The sequence below is a fragment of the Meriones unguiculatus genome, chromosome 19 (assembly GCF_030254825.1).
Source record: "Meriones unguiculatus strain TT.TT164.6M chromosome 19, Bangor_MerUng_6.1, whole genome shotgun sequence".
Taxonomy (NCBI): Eukaryota; Metazoa; Chordata; class Mammalia; order Rodentia; family Muridae; genus Meriones; species Meriones unguiculatus.
Window position 1 is genome coordinate 60,623,479 of NC_083366.1, and position 26,131 is coordinate 60,649,609.

Genomic DNA, 26,131 nt, shown 5'->3' on the forward strand with positions numbered 1-26,131 from the left:
TCTGTAAGCATCTTTGCAGGCCCCTTGGCATCAAATTCTAGGCCGATGAAACCCAAGGTCTCGCAAAACCCTGGACACCGGGTGCCACCTGAAGTGAGGCTTCATAAAAAGGAACACACATTCTCTTTACTGGAGCAAATCCATGATAGGAATGGGCCTAGGGGGGAACCCACTGTGGGAGCGTCCTTTAGTCCAGGCAGCAAACATGCCGTGGACCGAGAAGGCCTACTGTGTCGATGCATGGGACTTCCTGTGAAGGAGCGGGAGGGACGGTGGCTGTGGTTTCGAGAGCAGGAGGCTGCCTACTCGCATCTCTGCAGACAGAGAAGCAGAGAGAGAAATGTTGCCATTTACCTATCAGGTAATAAGTGTGGGAGAACATTTTCTTGGGAAAGTTGAGCACAACCCTGGAGTAAAGGAGAGTAAACTTGGTGCCTTTGGTCTTGGACTGGAGCAATGCTGAAGAGATTTAAGGCATGCCTCAGAGTAGCACAGCAAACTGTATTTGAGTTATCCTAGCCATAAGCAGGCTGCTACTAGCATCTAATTGTGAGCAGGCAGGGGGCTGGCCCACTGCACGTCAGGAACAGCCCTTCTAGTCTGTTTCACTGAGGCTTCCTAGAATGCTGCTCCTTTTCTCATACACTAAAATACAGCATATAGAACCCCAAATCCTTGTTTCAGGAGCCGCATGCTGCTGTGTAGCCCAGGCTGCTTGATTTACTGAGATGAGTCCTAATTGGATAGCGCAGAGAGTTCCCATCCTTTCCCGGCCAAGGGAAATCGCTGAACTCTTTCTGGCGTTCTCTTTCCCCCCTGTGTGAACTCGGCTTTCAGATAGAAGAGCACCATAGGTGCCTGTGTGCATGGGGCAGGGCATACCCGGGGGTGCTGCTCCTGGAGGCATGACTTTCCTAGACAGCCACCCACGCTACGTCTTTCTGAAGCCGAGTCCAGCGCCATCCTGTGCACTGTCCTCTCGAGGCAAACGCAGAGGAAGGAGGCTTCCTGTGTCGAGAGACTGCTCCTCCCCAGGTTTCTAAGAAGCACACGCTGCACGGAAACACACCAGCTGCAGGGCACTTACCAGTTGGTACAAGACGGCACTGGCCACGCCACACAAGGTGCAAAGCTGCCGGTCATTTGAGAAGAACAACCTAGAACGTTGAGCAGATAGGAGACGGCAGGTTAGGGTCATCCGTGCTTCATTTCACTCCCTGCCACTGGTCTCCCCAGGGTGCACTGAGCTGACACAGTGAGGAGGAACTTCTGTCACCGTCTCAGCCATTGCTTTCTTTAGGAACCTGACAAAAGGCAAAGACACAGGTTTGCAATTGGCACTGTTATTTTATTATTAGTACGAGTATTATACAATAAACTTGTACTGGTATACAGACAATTTATTTAAAACAATTTTGTTCAAATTTTGAATCAAACATTGTTTTATTATAATAATGAAATAATTTCTACCTAGAAAACCTGCAAGCACCATCAAAGAAAGGGACCATAAAATTCAATAAACAGACTCGAGTGTATCCTACAAATAGACACACCACGATTAGAAAATAGAATATGAATTCTTCCATTTTTTTTTTAATATTTGTTTTTAAAAAAGCTAGTGCAAGTACAACATTTTACACTGGAATTACAGAGAGTATGCACGCATATGGAAAAGTTCTCCTGTCACAATAAAAGCTCTTAACTATGTATGCACTTAAAAGTTTCTTTTCAATAAGGTGCAAAAAACGTTTTTTTTTTTTTGTTTTTTTTTCCCTAGTTCTCCACATGGTAGTACCCTCAGCCCAAGTTTTGGTGTCTGTTTCCCCTTGGCCTGTGGGAGGCGTATGAATGGAGATGGGAGGGTTTGGGAACCTGATATCCAAACCTTCTCTGGTTCAGCTTTCAGGTTCTTTAGGGCCAAGACTCCACTGGTTGGAGATGCAGACTGTCTTCTTGAAAGGCCACCACAAATACTGACAGGACTCTGCTGCAACCCCCTTTCAGTTGATGCTACCTGGCATTATGCGGTGTGGGTTGGGGAGGGGACAGTAGTCACAGAATGGGGCTCTGGTGGGTTGTCAATGTTACACCCCACCGACTTAAAGGATCATCCCGCTCTTGGACTAGGGAATAACTTCAGAGCAGGTGGCTTATGTAAGAACTGGAGAAAACCTATGCACCAACCTTCTCGGTAACTGATGTTTCACAAGTTCTAAGCCGGTGTCACCTCAGCTGGGGAGTCTGGGGGACAGTATGCTATCTTGGTAAGGGTTACTGTAAACAGTGCTTTGCACACAGCCCTTCAGCTTGGCCATCCAGACAGTAAAGGAACAAGAAAGCGTGAGTGGATAGAGTCTCCAAGTGGTCTGTAGTGGAAGACTTGAGTCCTTTCAGAGAAAAAGTGTTAGGGAAGTTCTTAGAGACCTCTGTGGTGTAGATGGTTCCTATTGGCCAAACACACTTAATGTGAATTCAGGTGGAGCTCCTGTATGCAAGTGTCGGGATGTGAAAAGCTGAAGCCTCTGCCCCCCTTCCGCCTTTGTCAGGGTGAATGTCAGCTACAAGAACTTGCATAGCAAGGGAGGGGACGTGAACCCAAATGTAAGAATCGGGGCCAGGATCTGTTACTGCCCCTAAGCTGTTTGTGCCACCCCGCTCCACTGTCCAATGGGAATATGAGAAGCGGCTCAGTTGTGTCTGGCCTCTACTTGAGAAACATCAAAATGAAAGCCAGGCATTCAAATTGAGATGTTTCCCCCCCATGTCAATGAGGTGTGGGGTGGGAGGCAGAAGAAAGGCTCACCTTTTTGTCCCCACCATGAGTCCTGTCTTACTGGGAAGGAGAGGATCCCTCTTAGAAACACTTCATGTTCAGGATTATATTCTTTGGGTTTATAGGAACAGGAAGTGCTGAAAATGTCAGACATCATCCAAAGAAATGAAGTTGCAATGGCTTAAGAAGGGAACTTAAGGAAGTACTTCCGGCCTAGGAATGGACAGTATTCTCAAAATATCGGAATACAGAGTTTCCCATCCTTCACACAAGAGCCACGTGTAACGAAAACAAAACAGTAAGCATAGGTGTAGGATAGCTGAAGAGCCTCTGACATCGTAATTCCTCCAGGCCATAACCATACAAATTTGATCATCAAGACAACAAATTTCTATATACAGGAAAAATAAAACCCCCAAACATGTAACTTCCAACCCTCCTCTGCTTTGTTTTTTGTTTTTCATTTTTTTTATACACACAAAATATGAAACTCATGGTTTCAACAGATCTGTCTCTTTCAAACACTGAATGAATCATTTCAACATTCATTTTTTCTTTTGTGCAATTTTTTAAAAAAATTATCTGTACTCCCCAAAGTGAGTGCCTCAAAAAAAAAAAAAAATCTCCCTTACAACCCCCCCCCCCAGCTTTGGCTGCTCAAATTGGGTGTACTTACTTTAAAGAAAACAAAACAAAAAACTTCCCACAAGGTATAGTGCTACAAGAAAAAAAAAAAGCCTATCAGTAAGGTAACATTTGAAGCGAGGTCATCTATGTAAAAGAAATCTCAGCTCCAGAGTAGAGAATGTGCAAACTGTTTGGAGTTGCCTTAGGAACAAAAATACAACACTGTCCATGGAAAAGGGAGGAAACCAACCCAACACAACCGGTCATATGCATGTGCTTCATAAAAAAGTAGATTCTCTATTACTCCATTTTTCCTTAAAATCTCTAGTTCAGAAATTCAAAACACAGCTGTGGAAGCCAAGGCCTTCACTCCATTTTTTAAAATAACCAAGTCTAATTCTCTTGCCTTTCATTTCAACCATCAAAGACACTGGATTGGGTCCTACAGAGTAGAGGCCCTGTGTTCCCCTGGAGTCAAAGGGGGCTAACTAGGAAGCTGGAGGTTGCAGAGGGTTTCAGGAGAGGGCAGACCAGTTTGTTGAGCTGCTCGCTTGTTCAGGAGACAGTTGCCATGCCAACCAACTCAGCTCAAAAAGTCTGGCTTTCTATCCCAAGAGCTCTGCCTCCTCAACCATGTCTGAAATAGGTGTTAGTGTCTTCGAAAGCGTTTACAAAATAGGTTTCCTTAGTAGTCACGGATGTTAAAGGGTATTGTCAATTGTTTCCTTAAAAAGAGAGAGAGAAAAAAAAAATCCGAAGCTACAACAAAAACAGATTTTGGCAACATTTCAGTAAAGATCAAACTGTGTGCAAAGAGTGGATTTTCTGATCGCCAGTGGCTGCCACTTGTCTCGAGCGTGCAGCCTTATATTGCAATCTGCGCAGTAGCTAAGGAGCAATCCACACGATGCGGGGGAAATCCAAACATTCCTTGAAATTGTACAACCCTACTCCAGAGCAGTCCAAAGTGCTGTTGCTGAACACGTCCGTGTTCCACACACACACACCAGCCCCATCCCTGAGTAAGAAGTGTGAAAGGTTCTGCAGAGTTCCTTGCAGGGGAGAAAGGAAGGATGCTGCCACTTCCTGGTGGGGGGGGGAGGGGAGAGGAAGAGGGACCCAACAAGCTCACCCTAACAGAAAACATACAAGGTCAAGATTCAGAGTTAAGGACATTCTGTTGCCACCACCACAAAAACCAGGCCATCCAAAATGAGTCGGATGAATTGAGAAAAGCAAAATGTGACCAACAACAGACGATTATCCTGCAAGTCCAAAGGGGGGAAAAGAATGCAATTGGGATTCCCACTTTTAAAAAGATTTGAGGTAAGTGGCATCCTTGGCCTTCTCTCCCACAATCCCTATCCCCTCCCGCTGACCCCAAGGTGGCCCAGACAAACTGAAATAATTCTAAAGTTAAACATTCGAAGGAACAGTCATTTTATGTATTTAGAAATTCCTATAAAGAGGTTCTTGTTTGTTGGTTTCTTATTAGCAATATTACTATGTTTTCTTTTTGCCCTGACTAATTTCTTGGTGATCGTGTTCCATTGTAAACACAAAAGGCCTGCTGTTATTTGTTTTAAAAAAATTGAAAGCAGGAAAGAGCAGAATGAAAGACGGCTGTTGATAAATATTGCAAAGGTACAGAGGGAGGCCCATGGCTGACCCTTGTAAGCCGAGGGCACTGCCATCACCGTGCTCCCTACACAGAAAGATGAACACACTGCTCTGGGAGCCTGCAAATAAGAGGTGGTTCCCACCCCTGCGCGCTCTTCCTATGTGAAGAGAGAGCTGCTGCAAGGGAATGGTGACTGTGGTTGCTGGGTGGTCCCCTGCAAAGCCATGTAGGTGTGCCCAGCACACACACACACACATATGCCATAAGTTGCTTGTGCTCAAAGGCAGAGGTCAAAGTCTCAAGGACACAGGAGAGACTGGAAAGTGGGTGGACTTCGGCCCACATTGCTCCGGAGTGTGTCCTATGAACCAGCCTGCCTCCTTGCTGCATTCCAGGTTCGCTACAGAGAGGAGGGCCTTTGCCGAGTACAGTGGTGGGCCTTCCAGGCGCTTCCCTCAGGTCTCCTTGTCCTGGTGACAGACACACAGGCCCCCTACCCCGGTATTCTTATCCACATTAAGGGGAAAGTGGTTCCTTCCCTTGAGCCTGTCTTTGGCCAGTGAAGGGAAGGAAGGTTGACCCACAGAACGAGGGAAGGGCCAAATGGTAATGAACTTTAACCAGAAAGCACGCTATTGGCACACAAAGTATTGCACATGCTAAGAGAGCGAGAGGATGATATGAGACAAAAGCTTCAGAAGAACCAATGGTTTTTTTTATAATTCCTATACCTGAAATAGAACCACAGAAGTGAAGGATATTCCTATTGCTCTGAACCGTGTGTTTCCCTGCTTTAGTGTCAGTTTAGCGGGCACAGTCAGTTCCATCCTCGAGCTCAGCCAGAAAGCAGTGTGTGTTTTCTGAGCCCACAGCAGCTGTCGTGAGTACCACCGCACGGCACCTCTGAGGCAGCCCCTTATTTCCTCTCACCGTCCAAGGTGAAAAAACAAACAAACAAACAAAAAGAAAAACAGAAACCTAGAAGTGCCAGTACCCTGAGCAGAATATGTGGAAGATTAAGCAAGGTCTCTGAACAGAAACGTTAAAAAAAAAAAAAATCACAGCACTAAAAGAACGATGTGACTGTAAGAATGAGCCCACTCTGACCTGCTAGCGTGCCGAGAGGGTAATGGAGTTTAGGGAGAGGCCAGCTACTCGAAACCTACTCAGATATTTTTGGTACACCCCAGAAAATGGTCTGTTAAAAAAAAAATCATCAGTCCCAATGAGAGCCACTATGAGGGCAGCCTGTTTAGCCAGCAGGGGGTTGCTTAGGGAGGTCTCTCTTTCCTAATTTGAGAAGGCTTTTTTTTATTTTTATTTTTTTTAATGGTTAAAAGTCAAATAAGAACTTATTTAGGTTAGTTGCAGCCAGCCAAGTAAGAATGTTTAAAAACGTCTCCCTATTTATAAAACTTGGTTTAAAGCACTTTAAGACGTACTCAGAACCCACAAATGATATTTTTCATCTCTGGGAATGAAAACTTGTGACTTTATGAAATATCCTTTCTGGGTTTTTGTACCAAACGTTAGATCTTTGTTTGATTTCAAATAGGAAAAAAAAAGTCATTGTGAAAAATAACATTAACACTTATTTCTCTAGAAATGAAAATACTCGCTCACATATATAAAATGTCTCTATGGAAAACTCTCAATGAGTCTGAAGAAAACTCTCAGATCTGGCTTCTCATGATGGGTATGGCAGATGACAAAAATGAAGTCTCAAGGAACAGAGCCTTCTAAGAAGGGCCTAGGGTGTAGGCAGGTTAGAAAGTAATTTTTGCTACATTTATTTATGCTTGTTCAACCCTTACCCCCACCCCCAAAACCTTTCCCACAATGTTATTGGATAAAAACTGCAGGAATACCACACAAATTATAAACTCAAGATGTGCAAATCGCAAAGTTCTTTAGGAGTTCACCCTAAAAACACTGGACAAAAACGAGTGTGTCTTTTCCTCCGTGTCTTTCCTCGGTTTCTCTGCCAACTCTGCATACGCCTTTTAACTTTCTCCAACATCAAAGTGACAAGTGCCTGCCGTGGGCAGTACTTGGTGGTCATCTATCGTCACGTGCTAGTTTGCAGTTCACATTCATCCCTTTAAGCCAGATGGGAGCTTTCGACTGCTGGCTTGTGAGCAGTCTTGCAGAGCTGAAATATAGTTACAGTGTTGGAAAAAAAAAAAAAAATCGAAAGCAACTTAGGTTTGTCTTTTCTTCCCAAAGAGTTTGAAGTGAGATACAGTACTCATTGAAGGACAGACCAAGATGCTCGGTTAAGAAGTCTGTGCAGCATTTTTAACTGCTTAAGAGATAGTAACAGATGTATACCTTCCATATCTAACTCCTCATGTCACACTGGGATTGAGGGGGGAAAAAAAACAGCGGCACCCGAGTTGTTCATAGTTATGAACTAGAAACAGTACTAGACCCTAAAAGAAAGGATGCTGCCAGCTCAGCCCCGAGAGCTGCCCTGGCTCTCTCGGGAGGGGAGCTTGCATTTCCCTCTTGGGAGCCCAAGGCAATGCAAACAACCTGATCGGTTTTTTTTTTCCCTAACACTGCGCAGAGACCAGTGTGGGTGCTCCCTCTGTCCCCCAGCCCCACTGCCACCCGCCTGACCAGGAGGGACCTGAGCAAGGACTTCCCTGCCCGCCGTGACACCTGGTGATGATGTCACCGGCCTGGTAGAGCAGAAATGAAATCCTGCACGTGGCAGCTGTTCTTAAAAATAAAAATAAAAACTCAGTGCAGTCAGGCCCCATGGGGGAAATATACATATATATCTCTATATATCTATGATTAAAAGTTGCTTTTTATTGTAAAATATGTTGGAGAGAACCATGTTCTTCGAAACTAGCTTTCCCATCTGCTGTCTGATGCCTCCCCTCAATGCCCGGAAGCTGGGCCTCCTGAGGATGACTTTGCTTGTGGGAAACCCAGGTCCCCCAGTCTCATGCTGAGAATGAGCAAGCGAACGGAGAGGGGAGGCTGAGAAAAAGAGAGACCCTCATTCACCACCATGGCACCCATGCACCCCTTCACAGGAACGCACCCAGACACCCTTGCAGGTCGCTTCCCACTGACTTTGCTCTGGAAACCAGTGAGAACTGATGCCCCTCAGCTCTGTGCTGCTGGGGAAGGCAGGCGCTCATGAAGCCACATCCAGGGCCGCCCGGGATGCGCTGGAGCTCCAGGGCCACGGTTCTGACCACCCTCTACCTGCCGTCTCAACAGACACGCGCAGACAATGCCAACGCACCAGTCTCCTGCGACACACCTGTTTGACTCTAATGACAAGGTTAGAACACAAACCTAAAGAGAATAACATGTAAATACTGTGTTATTTAGCCTACAGTACAGTAATCTGGATACAGACAGCAGAAGAGGCCCGGGCCTCGGCTGCCCGCACGGTCTCTACTTGCCCACGTTAGATCGGCCTTCGATGCAGATCTTAACCTCCTGAGGAATGAGCGAAGGCTTGGGAAGAGTCAAAGGAGGCTCATCCTCCGACTTCTCCAGTTTGCGGGTCTCCGGTGCCGACCACCTCCTCTTCCTTGTGGCTGCGGGCTTGCTCGGTTCTATTTTGGTGAGGAAGGGTGCTGCAGGCAATCCTAATTTTTCTGGAAACTTCAGTTCGCCGTTCTCAGAGAGCACCTGCGCGCCTCCCTGGTTGATCCCGTTTTCCTGCTCAGCGTATCTGTGTCTGCTGCCAGCCAGGCTGTCGGTCTTTGCGTGCTTCAGCAAGACGCTGGCAGGGTCCACGGGCTGGCCCTTTTTAACAGAGCCATTCTTCAGGTTCTTGAGGGTGAGTGAAATGCAGACGTCCCCGACGGAGAGTTTGGAACACGGCAGATCAAAGAGCTGGCTGGTTCGCTCAGGACAGCAGGATGACCAGCCCTGTCCAAACACAAAAAAAGGATACTCTACCAAAACTTCGACACTGACCTGTGGAAACAGAAGCGGGGAGTGGGGGGGGGGGGGAGAGGAAGGAAATATGAGAAAATGGTTTTTCCATGTGAACGCACGTGTGTGTGCGCAGAGGTAAGAACTCAACCTCAACCACTTTTATTTTTCTGCTGGCTAATTTATCTTCACTAAGTTTTTGAAAATTATGTTGGGGGGATCCCATACATATATACAATGAAATATGACCACAGCACCCCCCAATGTCCCTCTTCTAACCTCCCGCACATTCCCCAACATGCCTCACTCCAAACCACATGTCTTCGGTCCACTGGAACACCGGAAACTTACCAGCAGCCATTGACTACCAACAGCATAAAGGTCCAAGTGTTGAGAATAAGGGGCTGAGTTCTCAGCCCTGTGGAGGACAGCTCTATTAAGCCCCCTCCCCCGAGGTGGAGGATGCATGGTGAAGAGGGGGAGGAAAGGATGTAAAAGGCTGGGAGGAGTGCTGAGAAATGGCAGCTTCCTTCCGGACATGATAGTGTGATCGCAGTCTGGTCTTTTCTTTTTTTCCTCAGTGGCCTGTTGCTCATCAAGTAGGCGAGGCGGATTGGCCTGCAAGCCTTGAGGATTCTATCTCTGCCTCTCGGCTCTGGGATTACAAGTGCATGCCTCTGTCTCTGCCTTTTCCCCCCCACGGGTCCTGGGATCAAACTCATGTTCTCATGCTTGCATAAAAAAGTCCTTTACCAACTGAGCCATCTCCCTAGGTTCCCGTGAGTGTGAGTGTTTTATCTAACACAGACACACATGGGCTGGATGGGAAGAAAAAGTGAGAATTTGTTTACCAGCCTCTCACCCCTGCAGCAATACTTTGAAACAAACGAGCTAGCTGCTGTACTCACCGTATTCAGACCCTGGGCAGAATAATGAGACAGGTTCGAAGTCTGTTTATCATTCAAAATATGCTAAATCTACTAAATACCGGCTTTGTAGAGGGCTCTGGTAAAAGCATCACCCACTGACCAGAAGCAATGCCAAAATACCCACTTAGAGTTCGCTTGTGAGGCTTTGCAGGTAGGCCTCAGAAGCGCAGTTTACCGTCATACTAAATGCTGCTAAGACCAAGATGCTAGGAGAGCCCCACGAAGAAAAGTGTGTCCCTGTTCGGCACTGGGTTCCCAGCCTCTAAAAGAGGAATGAGCATGGAACTGATGAAATTTTAGTGTCCAAGGATTTTTTTTTTTTTCCCATGACAGGGTTTCTCTGTCTAGCCTTGGCTGTCCTGGACTTGCTTTGTAGACCAGGCTGGCCTCAAACTCACAGAGATCCACCTGCCTCTGCCTCCCTGAGTGATGGGATTACAGGTGTGTCCAATGAATTTAAGGGATCGTCGTCGTTGTCAATGAGGGCTGAAGTAAGCAGGGAGGCCTTTCCTGGGACCCTGAAGGATGGGCAATATTGGAGGGTTTTTGAGAGTGGACACTACGGGGACAGATAGCTCCAGTGCATGGTCTAGCCACAAGATTGTTTTGTGTGCTGAGGTCTCATGCCCTAGCCTTAATCCCAGAACATAGACTTCTTGACTTCCTGGGTTTCCTTTCTTGATTGGATTTATAGGACATGGAAGTATTTTTAGAAAGAAAAATCACAGTGCACGTCATTCAGAGGGAAATTTCATTGCTCTGGGCTATTTTGATCATGTTAAGGCTGCTAAATTTTTTTCTGACCTCTCTGCAAGTGGCCAGCAGTTGCTGCGGAGGCTGGTTAAACCCATAAACATGCTGGGAAGAAGTGTCGACTGAGTTCGATGAGCCTTAAATAGTATCAACCCCCTGCCAAGACTCAGGGGACATCTCGGAGGAGGGCGGAAAGACCGTAAGATTTGGAAGAGGACGAGTGGCGTGAAATGCTGTCTTTGGGACATGACATGGCCATTGCACACCCAGATTGCCCGCAGCTGTGATCACCGGCACAAGATCCGGTCAGGGTAATTGGCAGTACTAGTTTGACTTAGCAAGTTACTAAACAAAGGACACAAAGTAGGCAGGGGCATGTGTTGGAGGCACATGTAATCGATATGCATTGTTTACACACACGGAATTGCCAAGGAATAAATAAAAGATATTTCATTAATTTTTTTTTCTGAGTGCCTACTGTTTTTCAAATGATCTGACTTCACAAAAGTACTTTTTAATGCTTGTACTAGCGAGACAAATAGTACCATTTTAACTTTCTAAATTTATAAGTAGTAAAATTATTTTCCTAATATTACAGCTATTAGCCAATGGAAGTAGGATTGAATCTAGGTTTTGGACCAAGACACTCTCCTCCACCCCCCATCACCAAACATTCCCTTTCGTCTTTACTCTCCAGATCTTTACCTAAGTAGAGCGAACACTGACATTAAAATATGGTGAAGAGGTGACTTAACATTCCTGTTATCCAAGTGTCAAATAAGCCAGTGTGCAGTGAGCATGTCCTAAGCGTGAGAGAGCATGAGTGAGGACTTGGAGGAAGCAGGAGTCCTCGTCTCCTTCTGGGAGACAGATATGTTCTCAGGGGCTTCCAGGGCACATACTGGCTAGCCGGTTATCTGACTATGTGCCCATTTGGCTGTCTCACCAGCAACGCGATCTCAATATGAGGAAACAGACCTCCTGATGGAGCCTCCCTTATTCCCTCCTCAACGTGAAAAACAGCATAAAATTCCCGTAATGATGTAGTCAACAACTACTGTATCTAAACACTGCGCACATTCATATAGTTATGCTGTTTGATTGCGTATTTCAATCTTGGATTAGTGCTACGTCTATACACACACACATGAACATTTCACCAAAAGCAGGGCAGAAGGAAAACAAAACGTCTGTTGTTTAACTGTGTCTCTTCTTCCTTCCTGAGGCTCCCTGTTTCCACAAATGTGAAGGGAGTCTGCTCTACCAAGCCCTCCTCCCTCACCCCAAGTTAACACCATCTCCTCCATGAAGCTTCCGCCTGGAGGTAGAAGCCATCAAGTTTCTCAGGAACTGCTTTTTAGTGAACAAGTCCTCCTTTTGGTCAAATTACTTAGCCAGGAACTCGTGATTGCCTGTGAAGTGAAATTACGAATTCCTTTTTTACCTGTAGGTTTGGTCTGCTCTTTTCCTCAGAGGAGGATTTGTAGAATTAGGCTCCCAATGGGAAGCAAACAAGAGAATTCCACAGTGATGATGAAGGGGCTGAAAGTAGGCTACTGATTTTAGTGTTTAAAAATCATTAATAAAAACCACCAAGCTCTTCAGTGTGAAAGAGTCTGTGAGCATTCTGTTGAAAGCTTCTAATCACAGGACTTTGCCTTGGTGGAAGCATTTTGGGGCCCCTCAGAAAACCCTTATCTCTGCATTGGGACACCTTCAAACACAAACCCTAAACCATGGGTCAGAACACAGCTCCCACAACTCTCCAAGGGGAAGGTCCCATCAGGAGGCCCATAGTTGGCCAAGATGGACACTGCCCAACAAACGACCACACAGCTAATGTTGAAGCATTCTGCATTGGATGATTTACACAGTTTCTATCCCACATGCCATAACATTATGGGTTGGAGAGGGTTAGCTTGGTGATAGAGTGCTTGCAGAGCATGCATGAGGCCCTGGATTCAACCTCTAATAAAGACACACAGAGAAATGTGTGTAAGCACGCGCGCACACACACACACACACACAAACACACAAACACACATGCATGCATGCATAAACACACACAGAATCAGCTTTAGTAGCCCATGGGTGAAATTATAGCTATCGTGAAGCTGTAGAAAGAGGCTCACAGCCTAGGCAACACAGTGACACCTTACTAAAACAACAACAACAAAACAAGCCACCAAAAACAACAATAAAAGAATAAGTCTCATATTTAGCATTGAAACAAAAAGAAGAGCAATCAAAGACTCAGAAACACGTGAAGGAGAATCCCAGACATGCGATTAAGTGAAAGAAGCCAGTGTGACAAGAAGCATACTGCATGATCTCAACTGTCAACCACTCTGGAAAGGGGCAAAACTAGGGACAGGGAAGACTGGTGAATCTCAGTGCTCTGAGGCATGACATTGGGAGATGGGTAAACACATAAGGCATAAGGGACTTTTAGAGTGGTCAAATTATTCTGGATGGTACTGTAATGCTGCCTATAGAGCCCACTGCATTTATCAAACTCTCAGAGGCATAACCCAGAGTAAATTCTAATTCAGACTGTGGGCTGCAGTCAATAACAGCCTACTGATATTGGCCCAATTATAATAAGTTTAATATACAGTGCAAGTTTTTTTGTTTTTTTTTTTTTTCAACAGAGTCTCTCTATGCAGCCTTGGGTGTACCAAAACTTACTCTGTAGTCCAGGCTGGCCTTCAACTCAAGAGATTCACCTGTTTCGCCTCCTGAATGCTGAGATTAAAGGTCTGTGCCACCAATGCCCTTCTAGAAATTAAAATAATTTTTTTAAATTTATTTTTACAAATGTCTGTTTGTCTATCTAGTGTATGTATGTGGGGGGGAGGGGTGATTTGTGCAAAGGTCAGAGGGCAACATGTGGGAGTTGGTTCTTTCCTTTTATCATGTGACACGCTTGGTGGCAAGTGCCCTTATATGGTAAACAATCTCATTGGCCCCCAGTACAAGAGTTAACAATAAAGACAATGTATGTGTGTCTAAACTACTATGTGCACATAAAATTCAGAAAACAACCATTGGGTACTCCTCAGGCTCTGTCCACCATCTATCTATCTGCCAGCTATCTGTCTGTCTGTCTGTCTATATATCTACCTTTTGAGACAGGGACTCTAACTGGTCTGGAGCTAGAGTAGGTTAGGCTAGCTAGCTAGTGAGCCTCAGGGATCTTCCTGTCTCTGCTTCTCCAGCACAAGGATCATAACCATGTTTCACTACTCCTGTTCTGTGCTTGACTGAGCTATCTCCTAGCCTCTAAATAGAAAAATTTAAACAGTAAAGTCTATGTTTTATGCTCATGATCTCAGCACTCAGGAGTCTGAGGCAAGGGGACTACCAAGAGCTCAGAATCAGCCTGAGTGACTCCTTAAGAGAACTAAACTCAAGCCATAATAACCATGGTCTAAGGCAACCTATCACCAAGAACAAGACCATCAAGTAGGGGGCATTTATATCCCAGGTTGAAGAGCAACATATTTCTTCTGTTCGTTTTCCCTGAGATGGGTCTTGCTTTGATGCCCAGACCGCTCTCAAACTTCCAGGCTTAAGCAATCCTCCCACCTGGGGAAGCAAGGGCTACAGTCCTGCGCTACCCCATTGGGTCAAAAAACACCTTAAAAACAAGTGTGGTTTGACGCAGTTTCCTAGAGAGATCCTTTTGACTTCAGAAGTGAGAGGAAGTGAGGCGTCGTCTACAGCCGGGCCGCAGACCTAGCTAGCACACGGCCTTCACTCAGGCTGCTGACCACGTATGTTTTGACGAATTTGTTTCTGTTTCTACCGGACTGAACAGTAGATATTGCTGAGTATGTTTCTACTGGTAGCTAAGAGACTGATTATTCGGGCTTATCTGCTGCCTGCATGAGTGCCTGGACTATTTTTAGAACCCAGCTAATCCATTAGAACACTGCCACCAGTGTGACTCACGGTCCCCAGCCGTCAAACCGAGAAACAGAGGAGTGAAAGGAAAGCCATCGGTCCACACGCAGTGAGCACAGCATCGTAGCCCGCTGTGGGAGCGCGTGCATCTGCCCACACTGGGAGAAGAAAACAGCAGTGAATATTAAGGAGCCGCCAAGGAAGCTGGGGAAGCAGTCACCTCAGGAGGACCTGGGAAGTGACACACAGCCCCAATAACACGGAGCTCAGCACTGAGGAGAGTGACAGCCAGAGGAGAGTGTTGGGCCAGAGCACTTTTCAAATGGCACACTGTTTTTTTTTTTTTAAGTATTTATTTATTTATGTATATGAGCGCTCTCTCTGCATGTACTCCTACAAGCCAGAAGAGGGAATCAGATCTCATTATAAATGGTCATGAGCCACCACGTGGTTTCTGGGAACGGAACTCAGGACCTCTGGAAGAGCAGGCCCTCTATTTGTACACGGGTGCCCTCGCTAATCGGAAGGGGTGGACCTCCAGGTCTTGCTCAAGTCCAGTTCCTACTGATGGCTGGATACGCATGCTCATGCGGGGTAGCATGTCCATTCACGCTGCCTAGCAGGAGTGTGATTAATGGCCTTCCTCAGCAGGGGGACAGACAACAAAGAGAGGGTGGCTCTCTCTGTTCACTGGGAAAGCCATCTTTCTGCTTAGGGCTGAGGAGACTGCCTTTCTTTCTATGCATTCCTTCCAGAGTGTATGATGCTGCATTTTCTCTATAGGAGCAAACGCCTCCCTTCTCAGAGTCAAAGTCACCTATAGAACTGTCCCAGATGCTGGGGTTGGCAGATGTGGAGGATAAAGTCAGAATGTGGCTTTTTGTCTTTGTTTTTGTTTTTTGAGACAGTTTCTCTGTGTAGCCTTGACTGTCCTAGAACCTGCTCTGTACATCAGGCTGGCCTAGAAGTTATAGAGATCTGCCTGCCTCTGCCTTCCTAGGGTTGGGATTAAAAGCATGTGCTGCTGCTGCCACTGCCTCAGCCACACCCACCACCACCTCCACTGGGCAGACTGAGACTTTTTTGTCTTGAGGTATCTCCTAATGCATTTTCTCAGCACATAACTTGCTCCCTCTGCAGCTATCCCAGAATACTCATTCTTTTTTTCTTTTCCTTTTCTAAAAGACCATGCTTTACTCTCGCTCTCATAGCTGAGACATGCCAGTAGCTTATGGCCCAATACTTAGAGAACAATAAGTGGGCTCTATTTGGGAGTGAACCCGAAGGAAGCAATCTGCTGTCCTGTGGGAATCCCAGGCTGAACCAAGGCACAGTGGGAGCAGGAAATCTGTCCCTGCCTTTGTGGAATGTCTTACTTGTCCACTGTGTTTTCAAAACACAGTGGTAGGGAGCCATGCTTACAGCTCTCTCCGTAGCACTGTTCTGCAAAGGGCATAGCAGTGCAGCGTCCATGAAAGCCACAGGGACAGTGGGCCATAAACACAGAAAGGCATTTTCCTACCATACTATCGCTGCCTTGTCACGAATGCCAGACAGGGACAACACGAGAGGCATCTTCCCACATGAGAAGCTAGGATTCAGCTCCTTAAAAATCCATCTGGGTACATGGCTCAGTGGGTAAGGGCACTTGCCGTGAAAATAGGAGGACCTGAGTTTGAATCCCCAACAGCCACGTACAAATCCAGGGTGGCTATGTGTGCTTGTAACTCCTGCATTTGAGAGCAGACATTTCTGGAGCTTGCTGGCCAGCCAGCCCAGCCTTAACGTAAGTCCCCATCTGAAGGTAGTACAGCAGGGAGGTAGGGAGGTAGATGCTCAGTATCCTTCCCTGGCTTCTTTGTGGGGAGTTTCGGCTTTTGCATCTACACATCTACACATATCTCACACACACACACACACACACACACACACACTCACCACCATAGATTCATAGATTCCTGCCTCAGTTCCTACTGTATCCATGTGCCGGTTAGATGGAAGTAGGTAGGAGCTCCCCTGTATATACTTTTAACTTTTGGTTACTTAAGCAAATAAATACAACCAAGCGGAGGGAGAGGGCTATAATTGGAATGTAAAGCGGATAGATGGATAGATAGATAGATAGATAGATAGATAGATAGATAGACAGATAGATAAAACAACCAAGTTTGTTCTGGAAGACAGAAAAGCAAAGGCTCAAAACAAAAACAAAATAAAGACCTGAGGAGGATGAAGGGGAGAAAGCTTTAATAGTATAGCTCCTGCCTGGTAACATACAAGGATCTAGGCTCACACACGTACACACACACACCATAGATATACACACACCATAGACAGATACACACATACACCATAGACACACACACACACACACCTCATAGACAGACATGCAGACCACAGATAAACACAGACACACAGACACAGACACAGACACACACACACACACACACACACACACACACACACACAATTGAAACACCCCAAACAACAATGACAAACAAAACAAAATCCAACGATCTCAAAAGATTGTCTTTTTGTAGCATCCTTAGGTTAGTTAGCCTGTTTTAGAGAAGAGAGAGCAATGGCTGGGGGCAGGGAGGTGATGGGAAAAGTCCCTTGCCCCACACAAAGGCACAGCTGGGCTTCTACCTCTCCCCACCACCCCACAGTGCTCTCTTGGAAGAACCATGGAGGTTGTCTGAAGCCGGCCATCCTTGTAGATCTCTGACCATGCAGGGTTTATGCCCAGGGTCCCAAAGCTATTTCTGTCACAGAGAAAACCATCTTTCTTCCACAAGTTCCGTAACTGGTTTTTGTTTTGGAACTCCAACAATTTGCTTATTTCTCCATTTCCCTGTGTGTGCCGGTGTGAGCTGTATCTAACTCGTTGCAGAGGACTGGGCATCTTCTCAGGCTAGGGAGAAAGTTCCTCCAGGATACCGGAGATGGAGGGCAGCCCTTGCAAGCTCAGTCAAGCCTGATGTCATTCTCTCTCCCTTACCAGGCCCCTCTGCTCTCTCTCTCCAAATCTGCCACTTGTGCAGGCACTGTTTGTGGTGCACACATTTCAGCTGTGATGACGTCAGCCGATCTCTGACAGGCTTCCTTTTATTTCTGTGGCCCCAAAACCCGAGTAGTCTCTTTAGCAGACCACAGGGCTCTCCGTGTGGCTTTGCAATAGCACTTCCTGTCACAGGAGAAAAACATTCGTTCTCTCTGTTCATCATGCTGCTGAAAGCCCAGCTGTCAGGCTACAGAGGAAGCGAGGAAGCGGGGTCTGACCTCACAGGGAAGCCAATCCCTTCATGGTTTGCACATTTATTTTGTGACATTCTGAGTAGGGGCAAACACACAGAGATTGCTGCTCATGTAGGCTGAAGAGAACTGTGGGGTTTTCTTACCTCTTAGGCTTGTTGGTCTGCTTGGGCCTGGATGTGCAAATCCCTACAGTGGCTGAATTTATTCCCAAACTGAAAGCTGCTGCTCAGAGAAAATATAATTTAAAAACTGGGCTGGGGAGGTAGCTCAGTGGTAGAGTACTTGCCTAGCCTGCATGAGGCCCTGGGTTCGACTCCCAACAGCGAATAAATGGGACATGGTGGCACACGCCTGTAATCCCATAATTCTGGAGATGGAGGCAGGAGGATCAGAGGATCAGAGCATCTTCAGCTACTGTGAGGTCAAGGACATACTGGGTAGCTGTGTTTTCCTAATTTGTGAGTTCTGGCCCGGAGTCTAGACCTCACGGTAGTAAACCGCCCCTCCACTCTCTCCTCATATGACCCCAAACCCAGAACAAGAACTTCACCTCCTGACATGTCTTCAGGACCTACCATACCATCTGTGGAAGGGAGCTCTTCTTCAACACGGAAGGGTCTAGGTCTCTCTCTCTCTCTCTCTCCTCTCACTGGGTGACAATGGGAACCCTACCTGCCTGAAGCAATCACCTTGCCAGGAAATGACAGAAGAAGGGTGTGGGGTCCCCCTACCTAGATGACCCTGGCGGGGGTTACCTGGGCCCGGTGTTCTCCAACAGCAAACTGTATCACGGCCACACCGGGGCTGTGGCTCTCCTCGATCCTCTCCACCGTGCTGGAGTCGATCTTGAGGTCGCTGCTAATCTCTGCACTCTGGATGAAGTCCTCCGTCTTCAGGTCCTCCACCTTCTTCAGCTCCCCGTTGGCCAGCTGGATGATGGAGCCTTTCATGAAATATGGCGGCAGCGTGGGTGGCGCCGCGGCAGGGGACGCCACTGACTGAACCACCGGCAGGTGGATCTGGGCCTGCACCATGGCTGGGTAGGCGGCCTGGGTGACCAGGGCCTCGGGGTTGAAGTTCTCGCTCTTGGGCAGGGCGGTGGTGACAAACGTGTGAGGCACTGCAGCGAACTGGGGTGATGATGTGACGATGGCCGAGGCTGCCCCAGGGGTGTCCATGTCAGGGCTGCCCACGGGGATGAGCAGAGGCTGGGTGCCTGGGATCACCAGGTGCTGGGGCAGACTGCCAGCATAGGTGATTGCTTGCTGCTGGCCGCTCAGGTAGCCGATGACGGGAGGCTGAGTCCCAGCGTAGAAGGCTGTGGCTGGTAGACCCACCGGGAGGGGCTCTGATGCGCTGTGTGTGGTCTGAATGACCGTGTGGGGGGACAGCGCGTAGGACCTGTGGCCCGGCTTCCCTAGGTGCAGGCCGCTCTTGTCATTGAGGGTTGATGGGGAGGCCTCTCGGTGGGTGCCCTGCTGTGCCTCCAGGTCGGCCGAGGGGGTGCTGCTGTTCGGCAGGACCATCACAGATCCACGGACCCCAGGGGTGTCACGGCTGCTGTAGTCTGCTGGGCTTGGGTGGACCACCACATGCCTGGACTCATAAGGATGAGGCACTGACTTGCTGCTCGCCTTCCCCAGGCTCAGCTCCACAGAGGGCGGTGCCCCGTACCTCCGGCTCTTCTCCATCTCCCCGTTCAGGACCTCCTTGGCCTGCATAGCCTGCTGTAAGCGGCTGCTTTCTGCTTTTTTGGTGGACTCTCGAGGAACGAAGTGGCCTCCGGCGTCGCTGTACTGCACGACCACCTGGGATGAGGGCCCCAGGGTGAGCGTGTGCGGGATCATCGTCTGATGGGGATGGAGGTGGACCGGGATGGGTGGAGGAGATGCTGCCCGCCCGGAGCTCTGTGGAGAGCTGGAAATGTGAATGTACTGGCTCTGCTGGGTGGGTGGAGGGGAGCCCGGGGTGACGAGGCCCGCAGCCCTGCTGAGGTGCTGCTGCGCTGGGGGCTCAACCTTATGCCCCGGTGCCTGGTTCAGACTGCCCATGTTGGCCAGCAGGGTGGAATAGGCCTCCAGTTGGGAGCGCTGTGATGGAGTGGTGGCCCCTGCAGCTGAGGCCACCGCACTGGTGACCGGGTTGCCTGATGGGGAGATCAGCTGGGAAGGGATAAAGCCAGCGTAGGGTCCACTGTACTGGGAGGACCCGATGAACTGGAAGGTGTGTGAAAGGTGGGCATACTGCACGGGAGACACCGGCGTCCCTGACTGAGGAGGAGGGTACGCCGTGGGCAGCGTGGTGGCTGCGGGGACCGACCTGGGGGCGCTGGGCGGAGAGTAGTCCAGCCCTGTGGACAATGCTTTATGTAAACCCATTCCTTGTAAACCCAGCTCCCCGGAAGTCCCTGCCGGCCCATGCCGCCCGCCCCCGTGGCCCCGGCTGCCAGGGGTGCTGGGGAGCCATGCCACACCCTCCACGCAGTGGTTGTCGCTGGGCAGAGTAGTGGCCTTCTCCTCAGAGGGCCGGCTGGTGGCGGGGATCTCACGTTTCTTGGGAGGCAGGCATTCATTGCTCCGCTCTTGGTTGGATTTCATTTTTCGCCGTCCCCCCTCCACGGTGGCTGTTTCACTGTCTGGCTGGCTCTGATTTTAGTCTGATAAACAGAGAGTCACATTGGATTTCTGTAGGGGATCCAGGCCCTTCATGAGGAATCATCTCCCCGTGGGTTCGCTAGGCCGGCAGTAGCAGCTCCGGATTCTGAGAAGGGGGAGAGAGCAGGAGAAGAAAATCAAAACATCAGCGCAGGCGGAGAAACCCCACCAAGCCAAAACAACTAACCGACCCACCAACCAACAAAAACATCACTACCAACAAGATCAAGAGGAGGCCCTGGATTCAGGTGGAATCCCTAAAGCAGATTATGGTCCCTGTTAAAATAGATAAAATGCTACTTGGGCTAATGAGTCCGTAAGAATCAAGAGAGTAAGCTTAAGGGTGTACTTAAACATTTGCTTACTGGCTTAGGGTTGATTTATTTGTGTGCAAGTGCCTGTGAGAGTTTATGTATGCCATGTATGTGGCAGCTCCCGAAGAGACCAGAAAAGGGTCTCCTGGCACTGTGGTTATAGGCAGTTGTGAACCATATTGTGGGTGCTGGGACCTGAACTTTGGTCCCTTACAAGGGCAGTTATACAGCTGTTTTGACCACCATCTGTTGCTCCATCCCAGATGTACTTTCTCAATAAAAGAGGTAGGCAACTCAAACATTTCCCTACACCCCCTGTCCTCCTCCTCCCCTTTCTCTTCTTCTTGGAGGGTAGATGCTCAATTTTTCTTTTGCTTTTTCATAAGGGTCTCTTTGTTGCTCAGACTGGCTTCAGATTGGCTGTGTAACAAAGGCTGGCTTTGATTTCACCATCCTCCTGCCTCAGCCTCTCAAGGTCTGAGACCACAGGTGTGTGGGACTCTGCCTTTTTTTGTGGGGGGAGGAGGGTAGATGATGCATTTTGTAATTTTTTTTTTCATAGAAAGGTTGGTGCCATTCCTTGCCACATCTTTATCTGGGCAACTTTATCTTAGTCAAACGAGATCCCAGGAGCTGGGCTTTGGGAAGGAGCAGGTTTGGAACAGAGATGCCCAATTATTCTTCAGGCTGTTTCTTCATCTTCGGATGCCAGAACCAATGCTATTAAGATTTCACCTGGCGTCAGGGCTCTATGTAATCTATGGTGGTGCCCCTTTTCCTGAGCGTGCCTCCCACACATACACCAATGTGCCATAATTGAGCAACAACAGCCCAAAATAAGTCTTCTCACTGTAAGTCTCAAGAGAATTCCAAGTACAGTCATTTATAGGGAAACACTAAGACATCTGTAAGACAATTACAAAAACTATTCTAGTTAAAAAACAAAAACAAAAACACACAATATGTAAGATTAAGCCTGACATGGTGGCTCATGCTTATAATCCCAGTGCTTGAGGAGAATGACCTCAAAGTTTAGGCTTTCCTGGGCTACAGTATAAAATGCTGTCTCCTAAAAATAACAGATAAATAAACACATGAATATGTAAATGAAACACAGCCAAGACTTCGGAAGCTTTCTTAATAAAAGTCAGGCACTTGCTTCATCCGTGTCTCTTCCCTTCCAGGTTTAGTCTATGAATATTCTCTCCCTACCATCTCCTCCTCTTCTCCCTGGCAAGGGGCCTGCTAGCTGTAAGCAGGAGATGAAGTATTTGCCAGACAAATCATAGCCACGTGTGGAAACCCAGCCATGTAGTGATGCAAGGAGTCATCCCTGCCCCAGTCTCACAGACACTGAAGTCTGAGTCACCACCATTGTGTGAACACTGTCCATCTGGCATGAGGGGGACTCTCAAGAAGACCAACGCGGAGCATGCTGGCAGCAGGAGCTGTGAGCACTGCCCACAGGGAGACGTTGCAGAGGGAAGCAACATCAGAGGCTCTGATTCTGCGGTTGGGACCTGAATGTATTTCGTCCTCAGAGTCTTCTTCCTGTGATCTGACTTTAGAACAGACCTCTTCAAACTGAGTGTGGTCACGAGTGTCTGTAATCTCAGCCCTTGGAAGGCTGGGACAGGAAGATTGGGACATTGTAGACCATCTTGGCCTATATTGTGAGTTCCAGACCAGTTTGTGCTACAAAGAAAGGCCCTGTCTAAAAGGGGATTGTTGTGGTGACACAAGCAAGCAGGCAAACAAACAAAGAAAAAATCAACCCACAACAAAAACTCTAAGCCCCTCCCATGTTAAAAACCAAACTGATGCTGTAAGGGCCGTCTTCAGCAATCCAGGCTGTGTCCATGCTGAAGCAACAGCAAGATCTATAATGCTGAAGAAATTAAAAATAACATATACTTGAAGATGCAGAAAAGCCCCAAAGTGTATAAGGAATTGTGTTTCAAATAACTTCATTCTGTAGGACTCTCTCCTCTTAAGAGTGCAGAGCATCATTTATACCCAGTGCTTAGAAATCCATTGCAAGGACAGACTAAAATCAAACCCCCAAAGTATCAAAAGTGTTGTTTCCTTTTGCTGTCTGAAAAAGTATAGGTGTCAAACTTTTATCTTTAGACTCCGAGAATCACCCTTAAGAAGGATTGCTAAGTTCTAACTTAAAAAAAGAGGTTTGTTTATTTTCTGTGTGTGTGTGTGTGTGTGTGTGTGTATGTGTGTGTAAAAGTTTAGCTTTCATTTATGTCTATTATCCACAGAGGTCATAAGAGGAAATCAGAAACTGGAGTTATAGGAGGACGTGACCACACAGGTGCCGTGACTTGAACCTGCATCCTCTGTAAAGAGCAACCAGTACTCTTAACCGCTGAGCTAACTTTCCAGCCCAGCACCTACTTTCTTATACCAGCTGGCAAGGTAACTTAATCACTGCCAAGGTCTACTCAGAGAACAGTTCCATGCGGCCCCTGCTGGTGGCCCAGGTGCACTGCCCCATAAAACGCTGCAGGATTTCATTAGGGATGTTCATGCAAGAGTGATATGTCAGACTCGGAAATGAGAGCATTTGCATAGAGTAGTAGTTCCAGCCAGTGAGGGAATAGGTTAATTAGCTCAAGGCAGCTCGAGGGAAGAAAACGCAGGGGGCATGAAAGTCCTTTCAAAGCCAAGTAAAATGTCAAACTCATTCAGGAAGAGCCATTAGCAACAGGCAAACAGAAAACTGCCTGAGCCTATGACTGTACTATGCAAACCCAGCAAGCTCCTATGGAGTCTGAAATGGTTCTCAGAGGTACAGGACTTTATTTATACTTCCTGTTTGATAGATTCTGGCTGGCCCTTCAGCCCTGAACACTTTCTAGGCTGAGCTTCTGCTAATGAACTAACAAGACATAACAACTCTCTCTATTTATTTTTAGTACCAAGGATCAAACCCAGCACCTTGTGAATGCTGGGCCAGTATTATACCACTCAGCTCTAACTACTGGCATCATATATCAATGCTGACAAAAAAAAAATTCAAATTTATTCTGAAAAAGTATCTGCTGGTGAGCAGTAGCACCTTTGCTAGAGAGTGGCTTTGATGAAACAAGGATGGAACAAAACATGAAGAGGCAGGAGTGTCTCAGGCTGAGCTGACCCAAATCTCCAACCACCATCCTAATTGTCCATACTTTAAAAATTTATAATTAATACATTATCATCATTATTGGGCACATGTGCTGCTTGTGGTAATCCAACAACAACCCTGTGGAGCCCCTTCTCTCGTTCCATCGTGTGGGTCTTGGAGAGCTGAACTCAGGCTGTCAGGCTGGGTGGCAATGCCTTTTCCCACGGAGCCTTCTTTCTGCCTAGAATAATAGTTTGTAACAGGAGAGGGGTCTTGCTATGTTGTCTGGGCTCAAGAGATCTTCCAAGTAGCTACCTCTCCTGACATTCTCTTAAATGTGGGAGTGTTTATTATGCATCGTGGAAGACAGGACCAGGTGGAGGCGATGACTCCTTTCTCTGTCCTACTAACTATTGCTACTCTCTGCATCTTCCACAAAGCAGTACTGGATCCTGCTGGACTTTCACTAAACCACTAGGGGGCAGCATGCCATGCCATTGATGATCCTTTAAGTAAGTTTATAATTTTGCACTAGCCACATCCATAGGTATACGGGGTACATGTGGTCTGCAGGCTGGGCATGCCTTTAGGCTATTATTATTCATTCCATACAGGACTCAGTCATCATGTTCGTGCTCAAGTTTGGTTCCATCTTTCTCTCCTTGTCCTGGAGTGGCAAAATAATAAGTTCGTTCTGTGCTGGAGATGTGAGCATAGACGGCCACTGATCTGTAAACAGCAAGTGGCGGCTCACAATGGGAGGCGCTTCTAGAATTAGACAGGTATGAGCTTTAAAAATGCACTTCGGGTAAGGAGTAAGTTGAGATGCTGTTTCTTCCCAACCCTGACATCCTCAGTGTGAGTGAGCTGGGCGCCCCTGGCTTGTAGAAACAAGAGGAAGAAATGTAGATGGCTCATCATGGTTAGGGCAGGTTCAGCAACCCAAAACCGCAAACCCGAAACACAAAATGCTCCACAGATCCTCAAGTCTGTGGGCAGCCATGCGGCACAGGTGGGAAATTTCACACTTAAGCCTCACAGAGCAGATCGCAGTCACAAGGTGGGTTCCCTAAAAAGATTTTATAAAACGAAGGTGTTTCTCCCCGATCAGAAAAGCCCAAATACGAGTTTTCAGCCTGTTCTTAAGACCTCATTTTATTTGCACAAATATTTAAAACTGAGAGCTCACTGAGTGAGAGACAGTTCTTCTCACGGTTGACTGACCAGGCTCGCCCCGAAGGAAGCTGTTTGTGTATTCACTCACCAAATAGCTTCTTCCCGTTTAGTCTATGCTGTGAGCCTTCACTGCCCACTGTCAGCACAGGGCCCAGGACAGGTCTTAGCTCTATTTTCAGTTCTGCTCTATTCAACACCTTATTAGTGTTTGGGTTATCATCTTTAGAGGTAGCAGGAGGCTGGATGGGATATTTAGAATGTTGTGATTAATATGCAAATATATCCTCAGAGGCTGGAAGCGGTGGCATAGAACCAAGAAAATTAAGATTAATGAGAATAAAAATAAATGCCTGGCCTTGGTTTTTAATAGCTCAGTTAGCTTAGTTGGAGAGCTTTGGCTTAAGAATGGTTTAAATGAAGGAGTCTAGAATATTTTTACTTTTTTGAGACAGGCTTTCAGTTAGCCTAGGTTAGCCCTCAGTTACTCAACACAGCTGAGGATGACTTTGAATTTCTGGTTCTCTGGCCTCTGCCTTCTGAGGGTTGGGATCACAGATGTGTGCCACCATACCATGTTTGGAATCACGAGCCCAGTGGCCATGTTTGCCAGAAGTGTGTGATGGCAAAGAGTGGTCCCCCACCCTGCTGTGTGTTAAAAGGGGGAAAAATGCACAGAAGTAAGTGGGGTGAGAATTTTCAAGTAAACCTTTCACTATATGAAAACGAATCAAGGACCTTAGATTTCTGTGGCACTAAGTGTCATGTGTCGGGGTGACTCAGGCTGTCTTTAACAGGCAAGCAATAGGGGTGTTGGGTGTCCCCAACCCAGTTCCCAAGGTCAGTGTGACTCAGGCCTCTGCACCGCCTGTCCGGGGCGGGGCACTAAGAGTTGTGAGCACCAACATGCCTTCAAGGGAAGCTCTCTGGGTGTCAGAAAAGGCAGACTCGTGCCTGGTGTGTGGCACACACTTGTAAACCCAGCTCTGTGGAAATGGAGGCGGCAGAACTGTCTACAGACAACAGCAAGACCCTAAAATAACAAGACAGCTGAGGAGGATGAGAAAGGCCTTAGTTTCAGTGTGCATCCTGCACAGAC

General features: G+C 47.4%; 1 protein-coding gene across 6 annotated transcripts in view; it reads right to left on the minus strand.

The window, feature by feature from the left end:
• Positions 1 to 1,327: 1,327 nt before the first annotated feature.
• Atxn1 (ataxin 1) overlaps positions 1,328 to 26,131 on the minus strand; it is a 399,758-nt gene continuing 374,954 nt past the window's right edge. For all 6 annotated transcript variants that reach the window (XM_060372972.1, XM_060372974.1, XM_060372975.1 and 3 more), the window contains 2 exons: positions 18,529 to 20,533; positions 1,328 to 8,969 (listed from right to left, as the gene is read on the minus strand). In XM_060372972.1, coding sequence (XP_060228955.1) covers positions 8,439 to 8,969; positions 18,529 to 20,370 — 2,373 coding nt within the window. In that variant the 5' untranslated portion in view covers positions 20,371 to 20,533 and the 3' untranslated portion in view covers positions 1,328 to 8,438. The remainder of the gene's footprint in view (positions 8,970 to 18,528; positions 20,534 to 26,131) is intronic.